The 26,651-nt window shown below is 37.6% G+C and overlaps 2 protein-coding genes across 5 annotated transcripts; one reads left to right on the top strand and one right to left on the bottom strand.

Annotated features, from left to right (window-relative positions):
- The first annotated feature begins 870 nt into the window (after positions 1–870).
- Positions 871–16,572, top strand: LOC131775953 (leucine-rich repeat-containing protein 71-like). Of its 4 annotated transcripts, none has more exons than XM_059092077.2 (17): positions 871–1,036; positions 6,049–6,210; positions 6,730–6,906; positions 7,102–7,177; positions 7,700–7,777; positions 8,411–8,479; positions 10,536–10,683; positions 11,160–11,243; positions 11,905–11,982; positions 12,525–12,598; positions 13,205–13,265; positions 14,622–14,658; positions 14,791–14,882; positions 15,011–15,122; positions 15,249–15,361; positions 15,863–15,985; positions 16,316–16,572. In XM_059092077.2, exons 1-17 carry the CDS (start codon positions 889–891, stop codon positions 16,325–16,327), a joined length of 1,644 nt encoding a protein of 547 aa, XP_058948060.1. In that variant the 5' UTR covers positions 871–888; the 3' UTR covers positions 16,328–16,572. The 4 variants fall into 4 exon arrangements, with proteins under 4 accessions (XP_058948060.1, XP_058948059.1, XP_058948061.1 ...); XM_059092076.2 differs by having other exon boundaries at positions 14,788–14,882; XM_059092078.2 differs by lacking the exon at positions 871–1,036 and adding an exon at positions 1,723–1,927 and having other exon boundaries at positions 14,788–14,882.
- A 1,701-nt stretch (positions 16,573–18,273) lies between these two features.
- LOC131775952 (methanethiol oxidase) lies at positions 18,274–25,984 on the bottom strand. Its single transcript, XM_059092075.2, has 11 exons — positions 25,857–25,984; positions 24,313–24,482; positions 23,640–23,710; positions 22,817–22,931; positions 22,045–22,165; positions 21,525–21,704; positions 21,010–21,188; positions 20,768–20,846; positions 20,272–20,393; positions 19,161–19,372; positions 18,274–18,706 (listed from the first exon to the last, which is right to left on the bottom strand). Exons 1-11 carry the CDS (start codon positions 25,867–25,869, stop codon positions 18,520–18,522), a joined length of 1,449 nt encoding a protein of 482 aa, XP_058948058.1. The 5' UTR covers positions 25,870–25,984; the 3' UTR covers positions 18,274–18,519.
- Positions 25,985–26,651: the final 667 nt, after the last annotated feature.

Here is a 26,651-nt window from a genome sequence, read left to right as displayed (position 1 = left end):
GATTGGTCGAGATAATCAAGTCTATGGACTTGTTTAGGTGATGCCTTTCATTAGTACCAGCTTCTTGGCAGGTCATCTATTGATAAAGAGATCGTTATGCTTTCATGAATATGACGAACTTTTATTTATCAAAAACTCTCGGTGAAAACTCGCATTAAAAATTAGGGAAGATAGGATAGACATATCAAGTAATCTTAAAGGAAAATTAACTTTTATTTTCCAAGCAGTTTTCTAACATTTGGCTACCTTTTGAATAATTTCCGAAAAAGGAGATGATTATGTTTTAAGGTTTGATGCATGTGGATACTTTTGACTTTCATATAAAAATTTGAAAATTTATCGAGGAGATTATGAAAAATTTGCCCTTGTTAGAGAGTCGCCAAAAAACTGTTTTGTCCTAATTATAATTGTAACCTTCTAAATAGATGGGGCGGGTATTTATACAGACGCGGGCCTGAACTGACTAATTTTTTGAAAGATGTGATCACGATGATGACACTAGTCAAAGCTTAAATGTTTGCGGCTTCCTGTCGGCTCGTAAAAGAAAATGCGATATAAATCCGTTTTCAATTGAGAACAAATATTCTACATGTGAGATTCTAACGGCCATATTGCGCGAGCGAGTCACTCTTAAGATGTTAACCCTTAAGCGAGCTGGAGATAAAGATGAGGATATGATTCTTGAGAAATCCAGGCCTCTTTCTCCACAATGCTACTTTTCCACAATGTTGCTTTTAAACCTATTTTTAAAGTGAGAGTACTATCCAGCTGGGATTTTTCACTCACGGGACACCAAAGTAGGTTCGGCGTTGACGATGCCGCTGACATTTCTTGTTTGGCGAATAAACGTTACCATAGCGACGTAGTAGAGAAAAACCAAAATGGCGGATGGCTGTTGAACGGCGAAATATGGCAAAGAAAACAGCGTCAGAGAAGGCTGATAAAATAGAAAAACCTGATAAAGGAAGTACTTCTGGCGATAAAGGAGCAGGAGATAAAACGCCGGTGGAAAATGAAGAACAACCCGTCGAACTTGGTAAGTATTCTGATCTGTGATCCTGCTCCAGTTTGGTCAGGAGATAGGTTTTCTTTCGCACATAACGCAGACATAAATCGAGGCTTACTATTGCTTACTGTCATTCGAACTGTTAACCAAAAGTTTTCATAAGTTTTTAAAAGTTTGTAATGTTGTGCTTGCAGACTGTCTTCTTGTTTTTTTGGTAAACAGAACAGTCTTTGAGGACGCCGGTAAATTATTCCCAGCACTTAGAAATCTGTATAAAAGGTCAGCCGAAATATCGTTGAGGAAATAGCATATATTTCCTTCGCTGTTATGCTTCCGTAACTGCATGTTTGGTACCATCAAGGTATCTTTACCCTAACGTCTTATGAATGTCATAAAAGGCAATGTCTACTTAGAATTTTTCCGTTTGATCATATTCCGCATTTCGCTGTCTTTTAACGAGACGTTCGACATTAAAAACAATTTTAACACATGTGAATGACATCTTTGACACTTTCTTTATTGAAAATGGTGCGTTTCATTTTCTGTTTTAAAAGACAATTGACTTTTTCGTTATTGATTTTCTTCGATTGTTGAAAGGCGCTAATCATCTTATTGACTTCATTTCTTGTTACGTGTCAACTTTGTTGACTAACTCCTCGAAAGGAAGAAAGGTCTTTTTGTTTTACATGGTAAATCGTTGAAGATTTCGGTAGCTAAGGACACGTATTCTGCTGTGGAGTGCAGTTTGATGGCTGTTGAATTTCTTGTGTGAGATCACAATGTTTGCTACGTTACGCTCCGTTACACGAATGAAGCGCGCGCTGAAGAAGGCTGACCGAAGCGGTGGTGGTCGGCTTTCGATTGCCATTGAAATTGAAGAAGAAGAGGAAGATTACTTGAGCACGTTTATGTGGTATGGAGGTAATTATGCATTTCGACAATGAGTGTACATTTCGCGCGTGTAGAAATATGTATATCACGCGAATCGAATGTTTCTGACAGTATCCTATAAGTTAGTCGATATTTGACATCTCTGCATGCAACATGCTTGTAGTTAAGTTTACCCAAAGGATTAAACTGAGACGTAGGTGTATTATGCTGCTGAGGATATTGATGAGGCTCAATTTGTTGACAATATGTGGATTTTGGCAGATGCAATGTATAGTCCTTTCTTTCAATATTTTTCTGTCTACAGTATAAGAACAGGTAAGAATGATAACTTCCCGGCGCATTTTTCAGTTGAGTGTACCCAAAGGATTAAACTGAGACGTAGGTGTATTATGCTGCTGAGGATATTGATGAGGCTCAATTTGTTGACAATATGTGGATTTTGGCAGATGCAATGTATAGTCCTTTCCTTCAATATTTTTCTGTCTACAGTATAAGAACAGGTAAGAATGATAACTTCCCGGCGCATTTTTCAGTTGAGTGTACCCAAAGGATTAAACTGAGACATAGGTGTATTATGCTGCTGAGGATATTGATGAGGCTCAGTTTGTTGACAATATGTGATTTTGGCAGATTCAATGTGTATTCCATTCCCTCAATATTTTCTGTCGACAGTGTACGTAAGACCAGGCTAGAGAGATAACTTCCCTGCGCATTTTCCACTTTATTTGTTGAAAATTTAATTTATTTGGTGGTCCAAGTAATTTCAATGACAAGTTTTAAGTTTCAGGAATTAAATTAAAGATGCAAGTTGAAGGGAATTGTTTTCTTACTGAAAAACAAAAAGTTGTCAGATACTTCATATCAAACACTTAATATATGCTGTCAGTGTAGTTTTACAAATTATGATTTCACCTAAGCTCAGAAATTTGAAATAGAAGTGTGAAGGAAAGAGGCAGTCATAGGGACACTATGTATATTTACACATAATATGTTTGCGGAACAAAGTAAACAGAACTGTGGTCTGAAATCAAACAGTTGAAATCTGTCTCCATTTCTCATCTTGGTCTGTAAAATGGGCTCTTCGTTATTTAGTCATAAGTTGTTGAAGATAAAACTACATATATAAATATGCAAAACAAGAACAAAACAAGACAAAAAAACTTCAGTTTAGTAGCTGGAGACAGTTTTCCTGTTAACATTGTATTCTAGAATGAATTTCAGGTTGGAATATTTTAAAACTACAGTCATTATTTAGTTGCACTTTCCTAATTGCTATTGGTACATAAAAAAATTGCACTTTTATTATCATAGGCACAAAAGTAAAACTCTCTTCCCTTTTTTTTTTTTAATTCCTTCCCAGATATTTTGAGAATCTAATTCAATTGATATTTCTTGAATTCTTGGCATTTTTATTACAAAAAATCCTTTTATGGCAGGTAATTTAGTGTTAATAACTGATCATGAGTTGAAAACGTAAATTAGCCACCATAAAGGATAAAAAAGCTGATGTTTCGAGTGTTAGCCCTTCATCAGAGTGGTGGCAAAGGGCTAACACTTGAAACATCAGCTTTTTACTCTTTACAGTGGCTAATTTATGTTTTCAACTCAGTTGTTAACACTAAATTACCAGCTATACTCTCCCGCCGATGCAGCACCACAGTTTCTTTAGAAACTTCCCCCTTTATTCATTTATCTTTTTATGGATTGATGTAAATAAAGTATGATAAGTAGGTTAGTTAATACTTTTTCTTGGTTCCATATGCAGAAGTGGAGACTATTTCTCATGGACCAAAAGTATTTAAGTCCTATTCTAACAATCTTTTCTTGTGGAAATTCTATCACAGGATTCAAATACCTAGTTAATAGCAGATATCAATTTTTTTTTGCTCTTCATATAAGTTGTTTTGGGATATCTAAATTAATCCTTTGGCCAAACCTTTAACACAAAGAAAATATGTTTTATGTAAATTTGCTATTTTTGTCAAGTTGTAATAGTCAGAAGACAGATTGAATGGGTAACACCTTTGATTATTGTGTTGGTAATAATGAATATTTAAAAACCTTTTTTGTTGTTTAGTTATAATTGGTCAGCAGACTCCATTTAGATATCATAATTATGGTGCACAGATGCCTGTGCTGTTGTTGTGATTTCATAAAGAATGACAAAAATGAGTCTGTTTAAAGTTATGGTGTTTTTCTAGGAAAAGCTACTGTAATTGAAATGTTTTTAGGCAAGTCATTTTTTCTTTGTTATTCTTTTTGTCATAAGAACAACATTTTGAGTGTATTTAATCCTGAATTTATAATCATTTTATTGTGAATGAGGTTTTCAAATTGACCAATGAGAATTAACAGTTATTGACTGTTTTTTTTGTTTGTTGGTAACAAGAATTTACACTTGTATGCACAAACCCATGTTTGTGACACAGAGTAACATGATGTTTCAAAGAAATGAGAGATTTACTCATAAGGAGGAAAACAGTTCAGTGAAGAAATCTGCATGCAATATCAATATAACTTACAACTGTTTTTGATGGAGGTCATAGCAGAAGTTCCTGACCAAGAATGCTCTATCTCATCAGAAAATGGTGATTTTTGTTTTATACAAATTTGCTTGTTGATTGAAATAATTATACAGTTTTACATGACAATCTTGGTCTTTGCATGCAAACAATTACTCAAATATATCTTTTTTCCAGCTAATATAAATCAAGAAAATTAATTACTGATAAGTGAAAAACGTTGTTTACTGTTGGTTTAGTTGAATGGCTTAATATTTGATCCTTAAACCAACAGCTTGATATTTATTCTAATAGTTATTGAAATTATATTGTGTTAGCCATGAATGTTGTACAGAAAATCAATTATGTGGGTCTTAACAATAATACTCTTGCTAGTAATTAAAAGTTGTGAATTTCAAGTTATAGCTGGCAATACTGCACTGTTTTTGTTTCCCTGAGTGATCATACCTGGTGATCGGCTAAAAGATGTCCCAATACTTACAATTCCAAACTCAGTAGTCAAGTTCTTATGTTGTACAAAAGTTCTACTTTGTTCATTACTCTAACAGGCAAGTGTGTGAAACTGTCAGTTTTAATTTTGGCTCCCAGGCAAAACAAATTAGTTACCGGTACTGTTTATCCTAGCATTATAAAAAATATACAAAATGTCACAACCAGGTGAATGGAAGTACCTATTCATTAGCTAGGTTATCAAGGAACAAAGACCATTTTATTCTCACAGCTAAATTTGAGTGAGGGATTTTCTTAATAGATGTTTTCATGACATGAGATCGTCAAGGACTAGCACTATAAGAGTTCATGTTACAGGTAGAATGCTGTTATAGGAACTTTGATAAACAGCTGCATGTGTTGCTCAGTTTTAGTAATGCCATGCAATTCAACTAAACACCCAACCTTGTGTTATTGATCAGGATTCAGACAATGTCTTGTTACCTGACCTTTGAAATATTTTTTATCACCCTATGTGCATTGTGATAGAGGGTGAAACAACTTCAGTTCAATGCCATACACTTAAGTTGTTAGTACTACCAGTTTAGTAGTAGTCGTGAAATTCTCCAGTAGTGAACAGCCTAATATAAATCTACATATGAATAACCAACAATTTTGCTCAACACTTAACTTGTGTGATTACCCAGTCAGTAATGCCATTTATTTCTCTTTAAATACATTTGTCAGTGTATCAGTACAGGTGAAAGTGGGTTAAAATCATATTCAAGGCTATAAATACCTCTAAAAACCAAGTTTGAGATCTGTACCGAAAGTTATGGACCAAGTTTTTCCTGCTCAAATTCATGGCCAAAGTACAATTATTGTGCAGGCCATAAATCCAAGTAGGAAAAACAATATTTATTACATCTGTTGGTGTAAATAGAGGGGGAATATTTCAAGTTGAACAAGTTTTTGAATTGAACAGGCCTTATAGCAAAATATACCCACTAAATTAACCCATCACAGCTCACATGCAGGGAGAGATTTACTTAAGATAAACATTAGCTGCATCACTGGCCAAATTTTATTCACTTTTGTTGGTTGAGCTAAATTAATGTAGTGAGGCTAATAAATTACACTTAATGGACTGTTACAATACTTTCTCTATAAGTTGTCTATTTCTCTTTTTATTTTCTTTAGAGCCTTACACTCCAACAGGGAACTTTGAGGTGGACTTCTGTGAATTATGTTCAAGAGCAGGTTTTCCAACAATGCAAGTTGTGCCACGGCCTCATCGTCCACCAACACCTAATGTCATACCCCAAGACAACACCCCTGTAGGAAAACTGGATAAAAAAGATGGTAAACCCTATTTGACTGTCTGTTGGGAAGGGATGATTGGTCAAACCCAGTTTGTTTTAACCCTCTGCACCCTAACATAAGTATGCACATTCTTCATACTGTTCTCTACACATATCCTAAGGTGCTGAAGTGAAGAATTTTTTAAACTTTATCCCTCAGAGTGAGACCAGTTTTTAATTTCTCCTTATGGCTGAATTAAATGGGAGAATACAGGAAACGATTGCCCACAGATCAAGCTCTTGATTTTTAAATATATTTTCCTTAGCTTATTTGTCAATATCATAAAAATTGTGTAGGAAACTGTATACTTAGAAGACTGTGTGAATATGATATTGGGGTGAAAAGAGTTTACAATCAAGAGTTGATGATCATTTTGTTTATTTGTGTGACCTTAACATGTGATTCAGAGGTGTTACTGTAAGGAGAAATAAGATGTTAGGCACACTTATGGGTCAAAGGTTTGATTAGTTAATGTTGAAGTAATTTAATTGATATGACCATGGTTATTTTTTACAACAGAAAAGAAAGATGAAAGCAGTAAAACAGAAGAAACAGGGATAGTTGATGGAAATGAAAATGAAGAACCACCAACAACATTTAATGTGAAGGAAAAATACCATTACTTCAAACCCAGAGTGGAGGTTGAAACTGAAGAGGAGGGAAATAAGTCGCATATCAAGGAGATTTACATTCGAGGTGATCTATTCCTTGGGATAAATTTTTAATTAAAAGATACAAATCTGTTAAAGGCCAATTCTTCACCCAGATTCCTTCCTTTGACTTTGCTTTATGTGTGAAAGAATTAAACAAAGATCAGATGCAATCATCAATTTAATATATTATATCATGTTGTTTCTTTTATTACAATCTATTTTGTTTTTGTTTATACAGGTTGGAAAATAGATGACAGAATCTTAAATGTTTTGACTGTTACTTTACCACCACTGGAAAAGTTGACCACAATTGAGTGAGTCAATTTTCTAAAATCTTATTGTCTTGTATATCTTTGTGAATTTATGTCTAATGGAAAAGGATGTTTTTAATCACATTGTGAGCAGCTATGTATTAATGGAATCAAAGATATTGTTTACACAAGAAAAGGGTTCAAACCCTAATGTGCAGACACCAACATTGCCATCATTTCATTGTAACAGTTTTAGATGCCAATGTGGCTGACATCATGCCACCTGAAAATGATATACACTGCTTAATTGATGCTTGATTTGTACTTTTAAATAGGTGCTCACTTGTAATACAACATGTGAATGCCCTTTTAGGGCTGAAAATAATAACTATACCAATTTTTATACAGTAGCTTAGTTTTTCATACCTTATTTTTAAAGGAATTGAACTGATTGAGAAAATTTTGCCAATTCACCCTATTGAGATGATCTATAAAATGCTCTTTTGCACTTAACATCAGATATAGATTGTTACTCTGTAAATGGCTGCATCATTGTTTTACTGGGTAATATTTTCTTGACTATAGTTTCTGGAACACTGGCCTTCAGGATAATGGTTTGAACACTTTAGCTACTCATATTATCACCCATCTTCCCAGTCTCAGGTACAAATGTCCATGCTTTGAATTCATTAATATCCTTACTAAGTGTATTTTTACCCTTTCACTGCCAAGATCTCATTAGTTTCCTTAATTTGTCTGACATAAAAAATCCTATGATGTTAGTTTGGACAATTTGGTATACCTTAATTTATTTATTTTCTTTCTTTTTGTCCCTTTTCTGCCTGATATTGTCTCAGTAGTTAAAGGGTCAATAAAACAGTTATGTCTTATCAAAGTGTGTTACAAGTGACATGGTAATGAAGGTATTCGCAATTTCTGCACTCAACTTGATATATCATTTTTATTAATAATTTATCCTTTCTTAACTTTTAAACATACTTCAAAGTTTCAACTGTATTTTTCACCTTACTATACTTCAAATTTTAAGTTCTCTTAACTTGAGGGGTTGAGTTTGTGTCAAACAAAACTTTGTCATTGGAGTTCAAAGGCCTGACATGATTTGAATTATTTGATAGTGAGGAATTTGTATACTCAAGGGTTTTGACAGGAACTATATGGTCCTTTCCTTTCTTTACGAGCTGTTTTCTACTGGTAAAACCTGAAAAAAAGAGAAAAAGATGGCATTTGTCACAAGTATGAGATAATACTAAAACTCTTTTCTTTCCATACTGATAGAACATTGTGTCTGGACAACAATCCCGTAACACTTCAAAGATATGGAATCTTCCTTGGTGAAGAAAGCACGTAAGTTTGTTAAATCTGTGTCATGGTAATTAACAAGTATTTAGTCTTATAATATTTTTATGGCTACAGTGACAGAAGATGTAGTTAGGATTAAATTAATTTATTTAAGTTAATATTTTTCCTCATGGGTTATGCGCCAATCAATTTTAAGCCTTAACATCCCTCTCCCCCTTGGGGCAACCCACGGGCGTTTGAGTGTAGTCTATGCCCTGGTGGTGGGGAATTTGAACCTTGCCGATTTGAACCTGATGCCTGGGTGGGTGGGAAACTTGAACCAATTGTCAAGTCTTTCTAGCAGAATACATGTGTTTTAATCTTTTAATATAGAGGTTTTGAAAGGAAAAGAGTTCATGTCTGTGAGTGAAATGCTCAGTCATGATCAAGGTTTTAAATCTTGGTGTATGAGTAGAAAGTAATGATTGCTGATTTTGCCTTCTGCAAAGATAGACCATGAAATCTGGCACTTGGGTTGGGCATTTAAATACAATTTTGGCCCAGAAGGGTGGGAATTTGAACAAACCAATCTTTAAAAGATCAAATGCCATTGGGTTGCCTGGTAAGTGGGGTGGTGATGTTGAAGCCTCGAATTGATTGATGTATTATGATAGATGTACAACATAAGTGAATGAATGGCAATTATTATTTCCACACACGGGCTGTGTAATGAACAAACAATTAACCCTTTGACCCCAAAGTGTGACTAGTGTCTAATTTCTTCGTACAATATTACCCCTCCTGGATCAAACATTAAGGTCACACAAGTAGAGGAAATTATCACATTTACTGGAAAAGTGCTCATTAGGAGCTCTTGATTGCTATAAAAAATCTCCTTGTGGGCATTAAGTGAGCAGTGTGGAGGATTTGCATACTGATGTTAGGGAGTAAAGGGGTTTATTACTGTATGAAACATTTACAGAGTGTCCTAAATAGTGCTGCTAGGCTTATTCACCTTACTAGTAGATATGAGCATGTTACACCGTTGCTTATTCAACTTCATTGGCTACCAATTGAACAAAGAATACCTTTCAAAATTGCAGTAATTACATTTAAGGTGCTTCATGGTGCTGCACCTAGCTATATCTGGTAGACTTCTTAGATCCTCCAATCAATTTTTACTTTCTACATCTAAATTTAATCTTAAAACTTATGGTGGCCGGTCTTTTACTATTGCCGCACCTTCTGTTTGGAATGCACTTCCATTCGAACTTAGATCTTGTAATTCCCTTTCTTCTTTTAAATCTAAGCTCAAGATGTGGCTTTTTAAAATTGTAGTTTTAAAATTTGTAGTTTTGTAGGTTTAGGATTTTGTTCTTATTTTTATTATGTAAAGCGCTTTTGGACCATTGGGAATTAGTGCTCTATAAATACTGTATATTATTATTATTATATTATGAGCCTAACAAGTAGGAAGCCATTATAGCAGGGGAAGGAAATTTCACATGATCATTCAGTAGCCAGTGGGAGGTGGGGGTGGGTAGGGGTATAGAAAGATCACTTATGCAACAAAGAATTACTTTAAGTTAGCTAAATATTAAAAAGTACTTTTAATTATCAATTTAATACTTAAATCTTTAAGATGGGGAGGGTGAAGGCTGTCAGCATAGGAAAATCATGTAATTTATGGGTTATTGATTTATTTACACTGGTCAACAAACTGCAGCTGTAGATGTAAACTTATCTAGTAATTTAATTACATAGTCATACATGCATGTGTTGTTTGCATGTCATTGAAAATAAGAGTGGAGAAGATAAAGTAAACACACCTAAATGATAGACATCATCTATTTGAACATGAATTGGTAATGGTGTGCTTGAAACTGTTGGCCAAACCTTGATAAACTTTTGGCCAATACTTGGCCCACAGCAAGCCGACTGTCAGCAGACTGTTGGCCAACAGGTTTTTTCAGGGAGTTGTTCCTCACAGTTACCCAATATTTTAAACTGTAAATTTCAGTGCCCAGTACAAATGTTCAATGCAAGACAGTTTACCTATTGACAACTGAATCATTTAATTTTTGGGTATATATCAATTTTATGATCTTATTAAAAAATTTAGAGTACAGAACTTGTCCTTGAGGAACTGTTATGTCAATGATATGGGGGCAAAGATGATTGGGAGAGCATTGACAGCCAACAAGTCACTGACAACCTTGAACTTATGCTATAACAAAATAAGTTGTGAAGGAGCCTCCTGGATAGCAAAGGTAAACAGAGATGACTATGTCTGGGTTAAGCTATGATTTGTGCCTGAAATTAGGGGCTGTGAAGTTTAGGTTGCAGGTAATCATGCCCTTACAAAATTATTTTGTTGTGTTTTGGGGAAAAAATCTGCTTCCCCCCACCTCAATGATTATCTCCAGAGTGGAATACAAACCAAACTGTAGCAAAATGCTGGAGGGGAGTAACTGGGGTAAACAAGCTTTCCATCCAGGAGGAGTGGGGATTCTGTAAGGAGATTTGTGCTATGGAAACTGGTTTGAATGCAGCTTTGTAAGTCAGTATAGTATTAAGCTGTTATACTTGAAAGGGAGCATATTTGATAGGCAAGTTACCAATGCTTTGATAAAAAGAAAAAGTTGATGGAGTCAGCACACTGGAACAGAATTCAACTGCATGCAAAATTACTATAATTACAATGAAGTCACTATGGTCTAATCAAACATTTTACTTGCTTTATCAGGGATTAAGAATGAACAGAACCCTGCTGTCTCTTAATCTTGGAAGCAATCTTATTGGTGACAATGGAGCCTCTAAATTGGCAGAGGTGGGTATACAGAGAAATCCCTTGCATCCTTGACTGTATCTAGCTTACAGAATTAAGATCACGATACCTGGATGATGCTAGCCTAAGGAGGATATTAAAACTTGCTGATAAACTGTAAGCAAGCCAGTGTACATGTGCCTACTGTGCAAGGTGCATGTGCCTGTCAGCAAAGTCAACAATCAAATATGTCCTCCACACCAGTCAGGGTGTTGGTTGGGGTGCATGTATATGGATGGGGTAATTCCACTTATGTCCCCCCCCCTCCCCCACCCCCTTGTGTAGTAAATACACAGACCATTTCCCCTCTTTTTCAAGCCAAAATTCATCAATGATACTATTCACACTGTCCAATATTACACTTTCCAACATCATTTTTAGGTTACTATTCATGTAAAAATCTCAGAGACTTTCCATCTAAATATCTTTTGTGATATTGACTACTGAAGCATAGAACATCTTGATGAGATGCTTCTGAACGTCAAATGCACCAGTGAATGTTAATTATAAGCTGCTTTTAACTTTTTTAAACCGCAATGATCAGCCTGGTCATCTCTTACTTAAAGAAATGCTTATAAATAGGCTATATTTATTTGCTGCTAATACTTTCTCAGGCAGTTTGTCTAACGCTGTGGCTAATTTTATGTTTTTTTTTACTTTATAGGTGCTTTCAAGCTTTGCTCTCACTCATGAGGAAGTTGTGGCAAGGAGACTTCTCATCTCTAAAAAATCTCCTGAAGAAGTAAGTGCCTAGTTAGTGTAGTCAGAGTTGTGTGTCAGTCATGTGTAGTAACCTCAGTGATATCCCTAGCTAGATGTTTAATCATAACCGTTACTATTTCCGAAAATGAGATTGGTGCAGAAGCTGCTTTATTTTCCACTAATTAGTTTGTACTGCTATAATCAGGCAGTGTAAGCGGACAGTTAGCTGTTATTGGACACCTGTAATCAGACATTTGAAGCAGTCAATTATACTAGGTCCTCTCAGCTAAATCCACCAATCACAGATTTGATCACAATAACCATAGCAACAACCCCTTATCTTTATTGTCTCTCCCGGAGATGTTTGTCCTAAATGTTTTTCTCTTTTGGAAATTGTAATGGTTATGATTAATTGTAAACAGGACCTCCTGTCGTCCAAACCTGTCTGTAATCGTACTTGTGATTAACAAATCGGACTATAGCTTAGCGGTTGTCTGATTTTGTTAATCACTCGTATGATTAAAGACCGAATTGGACCCCACTCGGTCCAATCTATTATCATTATTTATTGACCATTTGCAGGCAGGTAGTCCTTCCAGAAATTTGAATGCTCCAACTGGTGGTTCAAAGGACAGGCCAGCCAGTGTTCGCAGTGGGTAAGTTCATCAGATACATGTAGATTATTGAGGAATTTATCAAAACTATAACAAGATTCTCGAACGTGATTGGTTATCACCAACCCGATTTGAGCACTTATAGGACAGTGTACGCGTTATGCTTGTAATTGGACAGGGTAATGGGACAGTTGATACGTCATGCTTGTGTAAGTAGACAAGACGCGTCTCTTGGACGCGCTGTTGTCGCGCATTTCGCCGAGTTAACTTTCTTTTTGTTTTGTTTTTTTTGTTAATCACTCGTTTGATTTCAGACCGAATCGAATTCCTTTCTTTCTTATTACCATTATTAATCACAGATCTGAAGGCTGTTACTCAATTTGAGGATAAGACGTGGTGGTTTATTGATTTAATTAGTGTGCAGACTGTAATAAGCTTTGATTGACAGTTACAACCTTTTACTCTCACTGACATGTATTGTCTCTCAAATATTGGTACACTGTCAAGCGACTGTTTATTGATAGTGAGAGCCACAAAAAATTAACTGAAGGAGTTGTTTGATTTGACACTAAAATCTTGGAGCTAAGGTCTACAAGAAATATGTGGAGACAGTGAGGATTTAACTACTTATTCGTCGTCTTCCTTCAGTACACATATCTCCAAGGAAGACAAAAAGAGCCGAGAGAAAAGGGACGCTCAGAAGAAGAAGGTGAGGTTTAAATTTTGTGCAAAGCTGTAGATCGACGGAAGGGCTTCAATTTAGGTTCTTGTGTTTTATTTGACTTTTCTAAGTACTTTGCAAATAGTTAATACAGGCCTTGAGTGAGGTAACAACTGAGTTTTGCTCGTGACCTGTGAAAACGATGTTGTGTGAAACAAGGTCAATTAAGAAACTCAAAACAACATGAACGTCGATTTTTAGGAATACGGAGAATCATTTACCTCCGCTTTCTTTAATATCCCGCTAACCTACTAATCTAAATTTCCATGTCGGTTCACAATAACTCCCCTACATCATCAATGCCGTTCAAATTTTCTCTTCTAGCCTTCTCGTCAGTCCTCACGACTTGCGGTAACATTTGCAACAGCATCAACAAAGCTTACTGTTAGTAATCGCAACATAATCTGCCTATCTCGTGTAGTACGCACGCAGTGTCCCTCATTTTTGTCCAAAAGAGAATAGTAGTCGCCCGACTGAATGTCGGAACAGCAGACATTCTTGGAGGTTAAATAATAGTATCCTCTCCAGGGGGACTGACAATGATTCAAAGTTTCTTTTTCTGCACTGGATATACAATAAGGCATGTATGCACACTCATCACTTCAGAATCTATGAACATTTTATTTTTTATTATCATTTTCTGTGTTGTTATTTAAGTTAAAAAAGAAACAAATAACTGATTATTTTAAGACTAGATGTAAACATTAACCCAGAAAGGAGAACCGTCGTCATTCCTACGAAATCTCGCGAGCGTAAAGAAAATATCTGTGCACCTATGAATTATCGAGTAATTTCATGCCATCTCATTCCAGTCTCGCTTACGAGATCTCCAAAGGTACCGATATTGTAATTAGTTAATCGATTATCTGGTTCATTGAGAAGCTGGCACTAAGGTAAAAGGTCAACCGTGGGTTGATCATTTAGCAATGAGATTACGAGTTCGAGATTTTTGTCGCGTGATAGGTGATGATGGAGAGGTCTTAATCTTAATATGTCCTCGCCCAGACAAGGAAGTGGCGATATCTGGAAGAAAAGTTCAACGATCGCACCAATGACACTTAAAACTAGTCTTTTAACAATTTTTATTTATACGTCACAATCTTTCATTGAAGTAATTTGCTACGGTGAGAAGAAAATAAAACTTGATCATAAGAACTACACAGATTATTACTTCGATAAAGTAGCAGGCATATAAATGGACAAAGTAAAGGAAAAAAGATGGAAAAGATTGACATGGAGTTATAATTCTTTTAAGATGCCACACAGCCAGTCAATTAGCTCCGTTTACGTCTTTTCTCGTCAAATGTAACATCTAAAGTATTCAATATGCTGTTTGTTTTGCAGGATACCAAAAAACAAGAAACGGAAAAGGCGAAGAAAAGTAAGTAGAACTGGGAACTAATGTTTCTAAGCGTGTTCTTAGGCTCCCGCCGAAAGTAAAAAAGGAAACAAAAGGAAAAAAAGACATTAAACAAAAAAATTAAAAATCACTTTTGTGATTTTCACTTAGTAGCCTCTACTGAAACCGTCAACAAGGGTGTTGGTAAAGGGAAAAAAGTTAACACAACCAAAGGCGATAAGAAAGTGCAGCAACCTGAACAAGAGGTAAGTATTTTGCAGTTGTTTCTCCATGTGCCTCCCAGCAATATATTCTGTTGAATCAAGATAGGATGACATCATCATCTCTTGGTTGATTAGAATGAATTGGAATGGTTATATTTTTTCACTTGCAGCAACCGGAAGTTGTAGAGTTCCCTAATCCACTCCTGGAAAACCCCATCAAGGAAGAGAGTGGTGAAATTATTATCCCTGGAAACAGAGCTCTTATTAACTTGAACTTATCGCGTAAGTTTTTCTACTCATACGCGATTAAAGAAAATTCTGACAGAAAGTGGTTTGCCATGTTGAGGATATCCTCCATGTTCTTTTCTTGGTCATTTACTATTGATTTATCTTTATTCCACATTCCAGGGAATAAATGCGGTGAAATCGGAGTGGAGGCTTTTCTTATTTCTGTACAAAGACAAGCAGAAGTGACGTCCTCAGTTGGAAAACCAACAGGACTTATGAGGCTATCACTCAGTGTGAGTAACACAGCATTGTTTAGCTTATGACACGAGTTTCGACAGTATGTGATATTATTCAGAACTTGGAGCAAAGGCGTGAAATTTATCTTAACTTCGGAAAACTGGTACGAGACGTGGTGGCCTCATGGTGAGACTCAGGTTCGAGAGGTCTGGGTTCTAGACTTCTGGCTGGGTAGCCTTGCAATGTACTAGCATCCCATTCGGGGGGGTTGTAATACCTTTAGTCGCCAGGACAAACTCCGGTTTGGTGGGCTACTTGACTCGTGTACAGAAAAAACTTACAACTGCAGAACTTCAAAGCAGGGGATACGCAATAACTTGTTTTTCATTCAGTCAACTTTTAAAACCGTGCAGTTTGTAGCAGCTACATGAATGGATTTTCATGGAAAACGGAAGAAAGAAAATACAAGTACTCGCCACACTTTTAGTTCTCAGTTGATCTTTAACCTGTACTCTTTCCATTCGTTTACTAACCCTCAGCCATGTCTCATTTTACAGAGAAACCTTTTCCCTCCAGAAAACGGTTCTTATCAAAGGTTGATGGAATTAATGCAGACTCGCGATCCATTTTACAAGCCTCCTCAGCCGAGCCCTGTGGATGAAACTGGCACTTCCACAAAGGTAGGTAAAACTTGCTTGCAGAGTTAAGTGTAAAAGGTCAAAACCTCTGCTCATTTGATTGAAACACTAAGCGAAATTATAATACACGAATGTCGAAAAAGAAGGGTGGGCGCGTCGAATTGTAGTGGACAAGTCGGCCCTTACAGGTAGCTTAAAAGATGTCCATGATTGCAACTTGCATGTCAACACTGAGTGGATATTGGCCCACCCAAAATTCCTTCGACATGTTTAAAGCCCAGGGTTTGAAAAACAAACAAACCAACAAGCAAACAAGAATTTATATCCGTGTCATTAGAAGTGCTTAGCGGACCATTCTGTTTACTTTGCCAGGACGAGCCGTGACGAGAAAAGAAGAAAGTGTTAAGACCAAAAGACATTCAGTTCTTCAGCTAAGATCAATTTAATTAAGAGGCCAATTTTGTTTAGGACACTTGCCTCACCGATAGACTAAGCCAAGTAAGAATTTATGGCGTGCTTCATTGAATGTGTTTTGAATCAACTTTTTTTTTCCAACGATCATCGCATGCCCTTTCCATTGCTCTTGAATAAAGTCATTGTATTTTACTGTAAATAAAATATTCGTTAAACTAGTTTGAAGAATTTTTTTGCCCGGCCCCTCGAGCTTATCTTTGCTAAAAACTATGATCGTTAGCGATTCAGACCTATACGGAAAGACCTGTGATGGGTAAAACCAGCTCTTAGTACGTGTAGCTCAATTTTTTTTCTAACGCAAAGATGGTACGAGTACGTGAAGCTGAGGGAGACACGCATGTTTAATAGACACAGAGTGTTACAACTGACACAGTTATAACGCTTATGTAAATGCCTACTCATCTGTCGAAATTGGCTGGGAAAAGTATTTATTGGAAAAAATACCAGTACAGAAGCATTACAACAACAAACCTATTTAGTTTTTACGCGGTTAAAAAGCCTACCACATTGGCTGTGGTCTGTGCAGCTTCAAGGGTGTAGCTGCCATCAGTCTGTGTATGGTTCCGTACTCGGAAAACCGATTCATCACATCTTGCTGCAAAATGTTGATGTTTACGTAACTTGCTTCTCTCAGTTTTCACCTACTGAAGTACTTAGGTAAATCGCTCTCACAAAGGGATAACGCCCGAAACGTCAGCCTTAAAATTCTTTACGGTGGCTAATTTACGCGGTTGATAACACTAAATTACCCTAACATAGCAGTAAATGCGTTGAGCATCTTATCAATACTGCAAGTTGCGTTGCTATGACGACACAAGATTTTGATTGTTTTGTTATCTTCCTACGTCACCAGGTGGCGCGAAGCCTGGACTCAAAAAGGTAATTTTAATCAAACGTTAACTCATCTTCGGTGAGCTATGCTAACATCGCTCTTTTAAAAAACCGTTTTTTTTTCAGACTGGTTTCTTCCCCTTTATGGACTGCGAGACCCATGCTTCATCACTATTAAGTGTAAAATATCCGTTAACGGAAACAAAAATTGATAAGTTTCGAATCTGCGTCAAAAGAGCACGCGACATGTTGCGCGCGCTGAGCACCTGTGTGTTTGAACACGAGTTCTGGGGTCTGGGTCGAGGCTGATTAAAGTTGAAAAGTCAAGAGAAGAAAAAAACCTCTTATTGAAACTCTTGTTTTTACAACGTACCATTTCCAAAAAGGAAAGAAAAATATCTTGGTGGCAAAACAGGACAAGGCGCATTTTAGCGTTCAACGTCTGGTCACAGTATTCATGCGATTTTCAGACTAATTTCACCCGCAATTTTCTAATGTATGTGAGAGGCTGCTGAAAAGCAGTTCGGAAAGCTTGTGGAAATGTAATTCCTTTCACACAGTGTTTTCACCTGCTTTTAAATTAGTTGTTGAAGCTAACATGTGAAAAACTCATAGCTCTACTACACGCGCTGGAGAGCCTGGGCGGCGATTTGTAACCCAGTTTGACGAACCTAAAAAAAAAGAGTCGAACTATGAAAGGAAGCCGTTCGCTTTTGTTAGTTGTATATATATATATATATATATATATATATATATATATATATATATATATATATATATATATGCTTATTTATCTTAATTCCTTGTTTGATTCCATACTAATAGAATGTAGTCTACTTGGGAGAAATATTTGAATACAAGCAAATTCCACAACAAAGAAAAACGACGCACAAATGGCCTTTTTAGAAGACCAACACACTTTTCATGTTCCTGCAATAGAAGCGGGGTACAATTTTAAGAAACACATCACGTCTGAGATGGGTGCATGTTATCGATCCAACACAAAAACAAAATCACTATTAAAATGGTGAGTAAAAAAAAGCAATTTATTTAATAGTACACTTTTATTGAGGAATCAATGTATACTCCAACGTCATAATGCAGTTTAGATTTGCCCTTCGCATTAATTTATTCGGTGTCAACATCATTTAGTTCCACTTGACAACTTATTTTTCGTAAGTAAAAAAGTCTTAACATTGAAATATATTACGCCTTCCGGTAACACTCGGATATAAGTTATCAACTTATGATCCCTTTAGCAAAATCTTAGCCTACAACTTTGCAGCTTTGGTTTCACTCAACCATATATCCGAGGAGCAGTCTCCCCCCGGATAACGAACTTCATGAGCGAGAGCTGGACCGTAGGGTTCTTCTCCAAAATCCACACAGAAATCAGGATTCAACTTAAGACCACCATTCACTGTGTCAACGTCTACTTGCAGTAACATGGAACCTTTCCTGAGAAAGAAATCGGAAAACAACTAAATAAATGAATAACTAAATAAAATCATACAACAAGCAACAAATTTTAGCAACAGAAAGCCAGCGAAGGAACAAACTAACAAACCACGCAATGAAATCAAAGGAATGGAGTTTTTATAGCCCACAGATGATATTTTCAGAGTTTACCTCACTTCTTTTTTCGTTCAGTTCCAACTTCTTACCTAGCCTCCATCGTTTTGATCAATTCGTTGTTGTAGTTTTTTTCCTTTCTACTACCGGTGAACAAGAGAGTTTCTTTCCCCGAGGATGAGCCCATTGTCATTGCTATGTAAAGCCGATATAGTTCAAGAGATTGGCAGTTGCCTCAACCGAATAGTTGGTTTATCATTTGACGTTAACGTGAAACAACGTGGCGATGTCTTCTTTTATGTTTTTAATTGTCACGAGAGAATATTTCAATAATTCTTACTTGGCCAGGTCAGGGTAGAACTGATTGTCCCATACACTGTATAGTGATGTAGTAACGTACAGTCGTTTTCCATCCAAACTCAACTGAATCATCTGCGGTCCTCCTTGTACTCGTTTTCCATTCACGTAACACGGCTCAGGTTGTCCACTCAATTCAGAATCCTCTATCACCTTCACTGGACCGTCTTTAACAATACTTCCACCAATAAACAGCTAACAAAGAACATTTTCAGATAAACTTTTAATATTCCGTCCATCCAATTTTGCCCCATTGTGAGGCCTCAGAGGTGGTGATTTGACTTAAAGACGTGCCGATATTCTTAACTAACTGTACGAAAGACCCTTAGTTGAAGCCAATAACTTTTAAAATTCATCATTAGGAAAAATATTAACCACAACAAGAAAGAACAAGGTAACAAAAGTACTAAACTACGAGCAGGCCCACTTTGGGGACCTTTCGTAAACCACGACGGTGACGGCTACGAGGACTTGGCAAAACAAAAGACCTAATAAACAGAACAATAGCTTAGCACGTGCGATTTAGAACTGTGTACATTTCTTAGCAGTCCTCTGCAAAATAAAAACGTGAAATCATCAAACCTTGCGTGGTCCGAGAAAGGAAACCCGGAGAGAAAATTAGTTAAGTTTCCATTTGGAACTCAAAGCCGCTCTCATACGTTATGCTGAGGTTAACTTGCGGCGCCGTAAGAGATGGTAAATACATCCGATAATTTCCGCGAGCTTCCAACTAAAAATATGTATTCATTTTTAAATCGACGTCTTTCTAGGCGTTTCCGTCCTAAATGCTTAAGGTCCCAATTATAAGCGTTGCGGCACCAGCGTTTCTTCGCCTGCGAGCAAGTTTTAGAACTTGAGCAAAGCCAGCCAGCGAGAGACCTGCCAGGGATCTGGTACTAACAATGAATAATTTCAAGCCCTGGTATCCCAACTCATATCATACGAGAATTGACCACTTGCTATGATTCATCTATACAAACCTTCATACCATGACAATTAAAAGACAGCCAATTAGAAAACAGAAAAGCCGTTTTATATTCAACGATATCACACGGAGGAGACATGAAAGTGTTGATCAGTGTGCACGCACATACCTGCCCGACAAGCTTTGGGTGCTCAGGATTTGTGATGTCATACTGTCTGATGTCTCCATGAAGCCAATTGCTAAAATACAGGAACTTGTCATCCAACGAAAGAAGGATATCAGTTATCAAACCTAAGTAAAAAGGATACCATCGTTACCTTAAACTACCAGAGGTGGTAAACATGCCACCTAGCCTTACAAAACACAAAATCATCCTACAAATGCGATGATACTCTACAAGGTCACGAGAAAGAAAGCATCATTTTGAATATAACTTAATTCTCATAATTGATCTGTAAAGAAATGTTTAGCAACTGGGGAAGGGAAAATTTTGCCGCGAAGTAGCACAGCTACCTTACGGACTATATTGACATCAATTTTCAGCAGTTTTTAAAATTTTAATCAACTAAAATGTTGTAAGGAGTCAATCATCTGTTCTGTTGTAGCAAAAATTGCGCGACAGCCCAAAGCACAAAAAGAGACTGGGTACGAGAGAAAATCCTGACCTGGCATTTCCGCTAGAGCCCATCCCTGAACTTTCTTGTTTGGCACTTTAACCACCGTTTCAGCGCTCCAAGTGTCATTCTAAAAGGCAACAACGATGAGATGTCAATGGAGGGAATTCTCTTTGAAAACGGGTTTGCTTCTTTGAACAAGCTGACCACATACCTCCTGTACCGATTACTTCGTTAGCAAGAATAAAATATAATTAAAACAACTTTTTAAAACATATTTTTCGGAACCTTACCTGATTTTTGAAAAACCTGACGATGGTACTGCTCAAAGCGCATCCCGTAAACCCCTGGGGCTGTCGAGGATCGTGCAGGAATCTTATCTCCAGGGGAATGGTACCCATTCCCAGGTCTATCGTCTGTTGAATGGTCCGTGAAGTCCAGTCCCACACGTGCAAGTGTGATCCATATTTGCCTGAGACATTCGAAATTAAAGTTATATCCCAGAGTTACTAATCAACGATGAGCACAAGTTAATAATACAGAGATTTTGAGCAAGAGATTTATCTATTCCATGCACAACCAAAGGACATAGAACTATATATACCATAGAACTCGAGAACAAATTTGGTGAAATGTTTGGCCCTGTGAAAATTGCAATTGGCATTCTTCAAAAAGGAGTTCCAGTCAAACACGATTCACGATAAACAAAACTACATGGCATGTGGTACCTCCTTCAAGGTGGAAGTTCAGTTAAAGTTGTCTTCACACTTTCCTATTCAAATGGTGTATACGTTAAGACCCTACTTACCCGCCTGAACATCCTCCACCTTAAATCCCTTAGTGAGTGCCTTGGGCACGCCCCATTCCGTACTGATCATCACATTGTGATGGGGCTGGTACCAAAAGTCATATCCCAGAGGTGGAGGGGTCCCAGACTCCCACCGTCCTTTGACGTCAAACGTCTCGCCGTCCAGAATGACATAGCCACCTGAAAGAGAAAGACGCATACCCTACTCGTCCCAACTTTCTCCAGACAAATTAACGACTCTTATTTTCATCAAAGAGAGGAAATTATTATAGAACAAGAAAGATTTACAATTTAACGTTGCCTTATAAGATAAGAACGTTTAAGATAGAAACTGTAGTGAAAAAGAAAGTTTAGAATAAGCGATGAGAGATAATAAGCGCCTTCCGTCCAAACTTTCATTTATAATAAGCGCTTGAGTGTTAATGGCGGAATTACGGTATTCTTCAAGAGTAAAAAAAATCTTAAAGCTTCATTCAATTGAAGCTCGTAATCACCCTCGGTAAAAAACTTATTACCTTACCTTCACCCTCGCCATCAGATGTTCCAAGAGAACTGATCATAACCTCTCCGTTAGCCAAACAGTGCGTTGTGTGAAGATAACCAAGTCCAGTTTTACTGGCAACCTCTTCCGGTTGGATTATCTGTTCCAAACAACACATGTTTATAGTGTAAGGTAAAGTCTTAAAATCTAGAGGCTTATAACCACTAGTGGCCGGGTTCTGTAGCACAAGCGACTGGCAGTGCATCCCATCTCTCCAAAATGGTATGCAAGTCAAGCGCACCCCATACCATAGCATTTCTACAGGTTGCCTAAAAACTTCGCCAATAACTATCTATACTCCTGGGTGTAAACGAGCATAAACTCATATTTGTTCTCACAGGTAATCGCTCAGAGAGCGAACAAGAAAAGAGCCACGTGCGAAAAAGGGAGAAAAGTCGAATGCGAACACAAGAGGGCAAAAGAGAGCAAAAGGAACCGCTGGGCACCAAACCTAGAGACTCAGCCATAGTTGACAACGGGACCTGTTCCCCCAGAGTGCAGCGCACTCATCACTACACTACTTCACCATGCCTTCAAAAAAAAAAAAAAAGAAAGAAAAAAGGCGAGACAAGAAAAATTTTAAGATCTGCAGAGGTCGGGAATAAGATCCCTCTCAGCATAACGTCTCAGAATCTTTAAAAATCTCCACCTTAAAAAAATTAGTATCGTTCCGTATAGGAATCTTGGCCATTACTTTAAGAGAAAATAGAGAAATATAGTGCAAATAGGACGGCGTTGTTGTTTTTCCTACCTTGTGTATCTGTGGCGCTCTTGGATTGCCTCCCACATCAAAGATGTAGACCCGACCAGAAATTAACGAAGGCATGATGAGGCGGTTTCTCTTCTTGTTTGGGTCACCAAAACAACTAGAAAATGAAAGCATACTTAAGACACAACTAAAAAAAGCTGCGCGGTCATCAACTACACCGAAAAATAATTTGAAAAGCACATCTTAAATCCCACAATGACAACATTTCTTCTAATTTCAAGGGTCTTTATTCTTTTCTCCCAAACGGAGCTGACTACTGCGTTTCCAAAAAGTTTCTCAATGAAGAACCGCCACCTGTGGTTTTTTTTTTCTGAGATTATGTTAGTTGTGGCTTACGGAGAAGGAATCGACGCCATGACTTATCTTTAATGATCCTGGTGATAACAGTAATACTTCTTATAACGATAATAATAATAATAATTATGATAGCAAACATTTTATCATCATCTACATCGATCGATTAATTCCTATCTAGTAAAGTAAATTTTTCATCACTACTGTGGTCATAAATTTGTTTTACGGGTTGATTTCCGCGGACTAGGGATCGCAGACGGATTTTCTCAGAGATTTACCAAGTAGCAGGCACTCGATTAGCCAGGCGCGTCTTAGACTGGCACAAGTGAACGAGAAGACATGCGCACATCTTCAATTCTCCTTTTCCTTTCTCCAACGTTACGGGGCGAGGGGCTGTGTTCATGAGGTTTGTTGGGAACAAATCGTTTACCAAGGAGAGTTGGAATCGCCGTGCACACACCTGCTTGATACGCATGTTATTTTAAAAGTTCCATACTACAGTAAGACTAACCTACTACAAGCATTCCATCCACTGTGATGTAATTCGTCTCCTTTGTAAGGTACTGGCAAACGATGAATGACCTGCGAAAATCACAGCGACGAAAAGTTCACAGTTCCCTATCAGCGGTAAAGCGGCAGTTCATACTCGTTGCGAGTTTTCCCAGGGCTCGCAATACCAAGAAACTACAATGTCGTTCATAAAAATTATAGGAAATCAAAATGATACTCTTCAGTATTTTCTAGGAATCATGTGATACAATCCAGTCTCGCATTGAGGACACCCTGCTACTCCCAGGGACATGAGCGAAAGTTTTCGTTGGGGAAGGGTGGGGTGTGGCGTAGGGTAGGGTGAGGCTAGGGTGGTGTGGGGGCAAGGTGAAGTAAAGGGCTTCATATCGGCTACCTCATGATATTGTTGGAGCATGCCTGGATGTACTGCTAAGAAGAAAATCTAACTTTATTTAACTTAAGCGAAGGGGTTTACATTAATCCAAAGACTCCTCGACCCCCTCATTTTCAGTCCTCGGTCGTTCAAGAAGACATAAGTCAGGCTATTTCTTGTCAAAAATATATTCTTTTTTTAAATACCCGAATTCCCCTTTTGGTACTAAAATGCACTTTTCACAACCTCTAGGTCCAGAGTCTGGAATAACTCATTATCCATGGCTTATATATGGTGTTACCTTTGAATAAGTTGCCGAGCGGGGATCAACATCAACAGTGGCAAGGTAGTCCGGTTTGTCCACTCCAGTATTTGTGAGGATACATGGCAGGTAGACAATTGTCTCCTTTGGACCCTTCATGGCATCCAGGGGTGTAGCATACCCAGGCCCACACCCACAGTGTCCTCCTGCTGCCGAGATAAAAGATAGTGAACGCATTTAAAAAAAAAGTTGAATTGAATTTTTTAAAACTTCATAGTTCATTATATTTGTACCTCTGTAGTCGTGAAAGCAATCATACATAGATTCAATCTTAGGCAGTGGCCTTTCCTTACAAAAAGAGAGATTTCTACATCACGCGAAACCCTCGCAATTGCACATCAATCTACGCACGTCACGCTCGCTTCTCGTGACACCTTTTTAATTGTTTTTTTGGTTTCATTTTTTGTTTCGTTGCTTTTACTATAATTTTTTTTCTTACGGTTCTGCATAAGAAAGCAAATACGTAATAATCGACGTTTGAACGGGAATAAAGCTGTCGGCGTTTTGTTGTCCAAATCTCTTTTCATTCCAAACACAGAAGTTAAAACACAGAAGGATTTACACAGAAGTAAGGGGCCGACTGCGTTGATAAACTTCAGAGTAATTTGGGTTATTCGATTTTCAACTCGCAGTATTCAAGTAGATCCTCGTCTTGCAAGGGAATCACACGATATAGTTAAAAAAAAACACACACACACAGTACATCAGTTGGTCTGCGACCTAAATCCTCTCTTAAGACTCGGGTATTTTTCTTTGTATTTCGCTAATAAGAAATATTTCATAATTTTCAATCCACGAGTCTAACCAGGTCCGATAACTGTCCGCTGTTCAAGGAGCTCGTGGACTCGAAGTTTTTTTTGGCACTAAAAGGCACACAGTACCGCCACGTCTTCGCCTGCTGCGACACAGCAGGATCAGAACAGGAATAATTGCGAGTGATATTTCATCAGTTACGCCAAATTTTCGTCCTTGTTAAGGCCCATCATAACTTCATAGTCACGCAACGAACTAGCCACATTGCGTGACAATTCTAGAAACGACTGCGCGAAATTCTAAATCAACATCGCACAGAGCAATAACATCTTTAAACGCAATATTTGAAATACAACTTGATGCTCAAAACATAGAATTAACTGTTCCGTAGTATAATTACTTTTTTCCCACTAAGTTTCAACGAAGAAAAGTATCCACAAACCCACGAGGACACTAGTAACAAAGACAACTGAATCTTACAATGTGGTTTACCCAAGCGAAGGTTGACCGAGAAATTAGTTCCGTTCAAGAGAGCTCTTCCCTCTAAAACTGTGCATCCCGTCTCAGCTAAGTTTACGTTCTAGCCAGTTGATGGTTGAACTCAAAACCAATACGAGTAAATATTAAGTCACTTCAATTCCTGTTGTTGCGCATTAAATAGAAAGTTCTTAACTGCTTGCATAACACATGCATAAACCGCACTACTATTTCGGTCGATTGAAATACTTATCAGAATTGTTTAAGACCTGAAAGAGCTAATCTACACTTACCTACTGCTGTCATTTTGACGGACCAAACTTCGCTGCATTAATGGAGAGATTGTTCAAGAAGTAAAGATTAAGTGTTTGCGTAATGATTCAGCTTATTTAAAGCCAAGTTAGCTATTGGTTCCCCCACTGGTTGTCACGTTAACACCAGCCGTCACTCAACCTGGATTAGTAAATATAGACACTCCGCAAAAGCGTGCTACAGCTGGTCAGGACATGGCTTCAAGATTGAGCTAAGGACCAGGATCTCTTTACCTCTTCTCCAATGCCAGCAAGGATGTAAGGCTGACTAGTAACGATTTGACTGATTACTGACGGCCTCTCTTGTTTGGTTGTCTTCTTTTGTTACGCATATCGCGAAGACAACCTCTTTAACCCGCATCCTTGATGAGTACTTGACTATTTTTTACAGTGATTAAGTTTGTGCAATCAAAAACCAGCAGAGTCATATCCTGTCAGAACAGCAAAGGGGAATGGATTTCATCTGCTTGCTGGGAAGTGTGGAAGGCGTTTAAGAACATTTGTAGACGTGTTTTCACGGCGAAGTACTTTGCGGTCCCCGACCAATAATACAACCCTCGCCCGCTCTGTTTCATTAACTTTTCGTCGTTCTTATCGAGGCTAATTAAAATATCCTTGTTATCATTCTACAAATTTAAACTTAACGGAAAAAATCGGCACGGTGTTAAGTCATAAATTCCGAATAGGTGATATTTTTTCAGAAATATTTCGTTATTGAACGAATAAGTCTTACAGCGTGGACTTTTTGTTTCCAGAAGAGAGGCCCTAAGACCAAGG

The sequence above is a fragment of the Pocillopora verrucosa genome, chromosome 1 (genome assembly GCF_036669915.1).
Source record: "Pocillopora verrucosa isolate sample1 chromosome 1, ASM3666991v2, whole genome shotgun sequence".
Classification (NCBI taxonomy): domain Eukaryota; kingdom Metazoa; phylum Cnidaria; class Anthozoa; order Scleractinia; family Pocilloporidae; genus Pocillopora; species Pocillopora verrucosa.
This window is presented reverse-complemented; position numbering and strand designations above follow the sequence as displayed.

What these genes read in the sequence shown, in the direction of transcription:
- LOC131775953 (XM_059092076.2), top strand. Translation starts at nt 889, where the DNA reads ATGGCTGTTGAACGGCGAAATATGGCAAAGAAAACAGCGTCAGAGAAG. An exon ending in CAAGGAGATTTACATTCGAG is followed by an intron (nt 6,907 to 7,101) that starts GTGATCTATTCC and finishes TTGTTTATACAG; the next exon opens with GTTGGAAAATAGATGACAGA. An exon ending in GAGCCTCTAAATTGGCAGAG is followed by an intron (nt 11,244 to 11,904) that starts GTGGGTATACAG and finishes TTTACTTTATAG; the next exon opens with GTGCTTTCAAGCTTTGCTCT.
- LOC131775952 (XM_059092075.2), bottom strand. An exon ending in GCTCGGCAACTTATTCAAAG is followed by an intron (nt 23,711 to 24,312) that starts GTAACACCATAT and finishes TGATTTTCGCAG; the next exon opens with GTCATTCATCGTTTGCCAGT. An exon ending in GGCTCTAGCGGAAATGCCAG is followed by an intron (nt 20,394 to 20,767) that starts GTCAGGATTTTC and finishes CTTTTTACTTAG; the next exon opens with GTTTGATAACTGATATCCTT.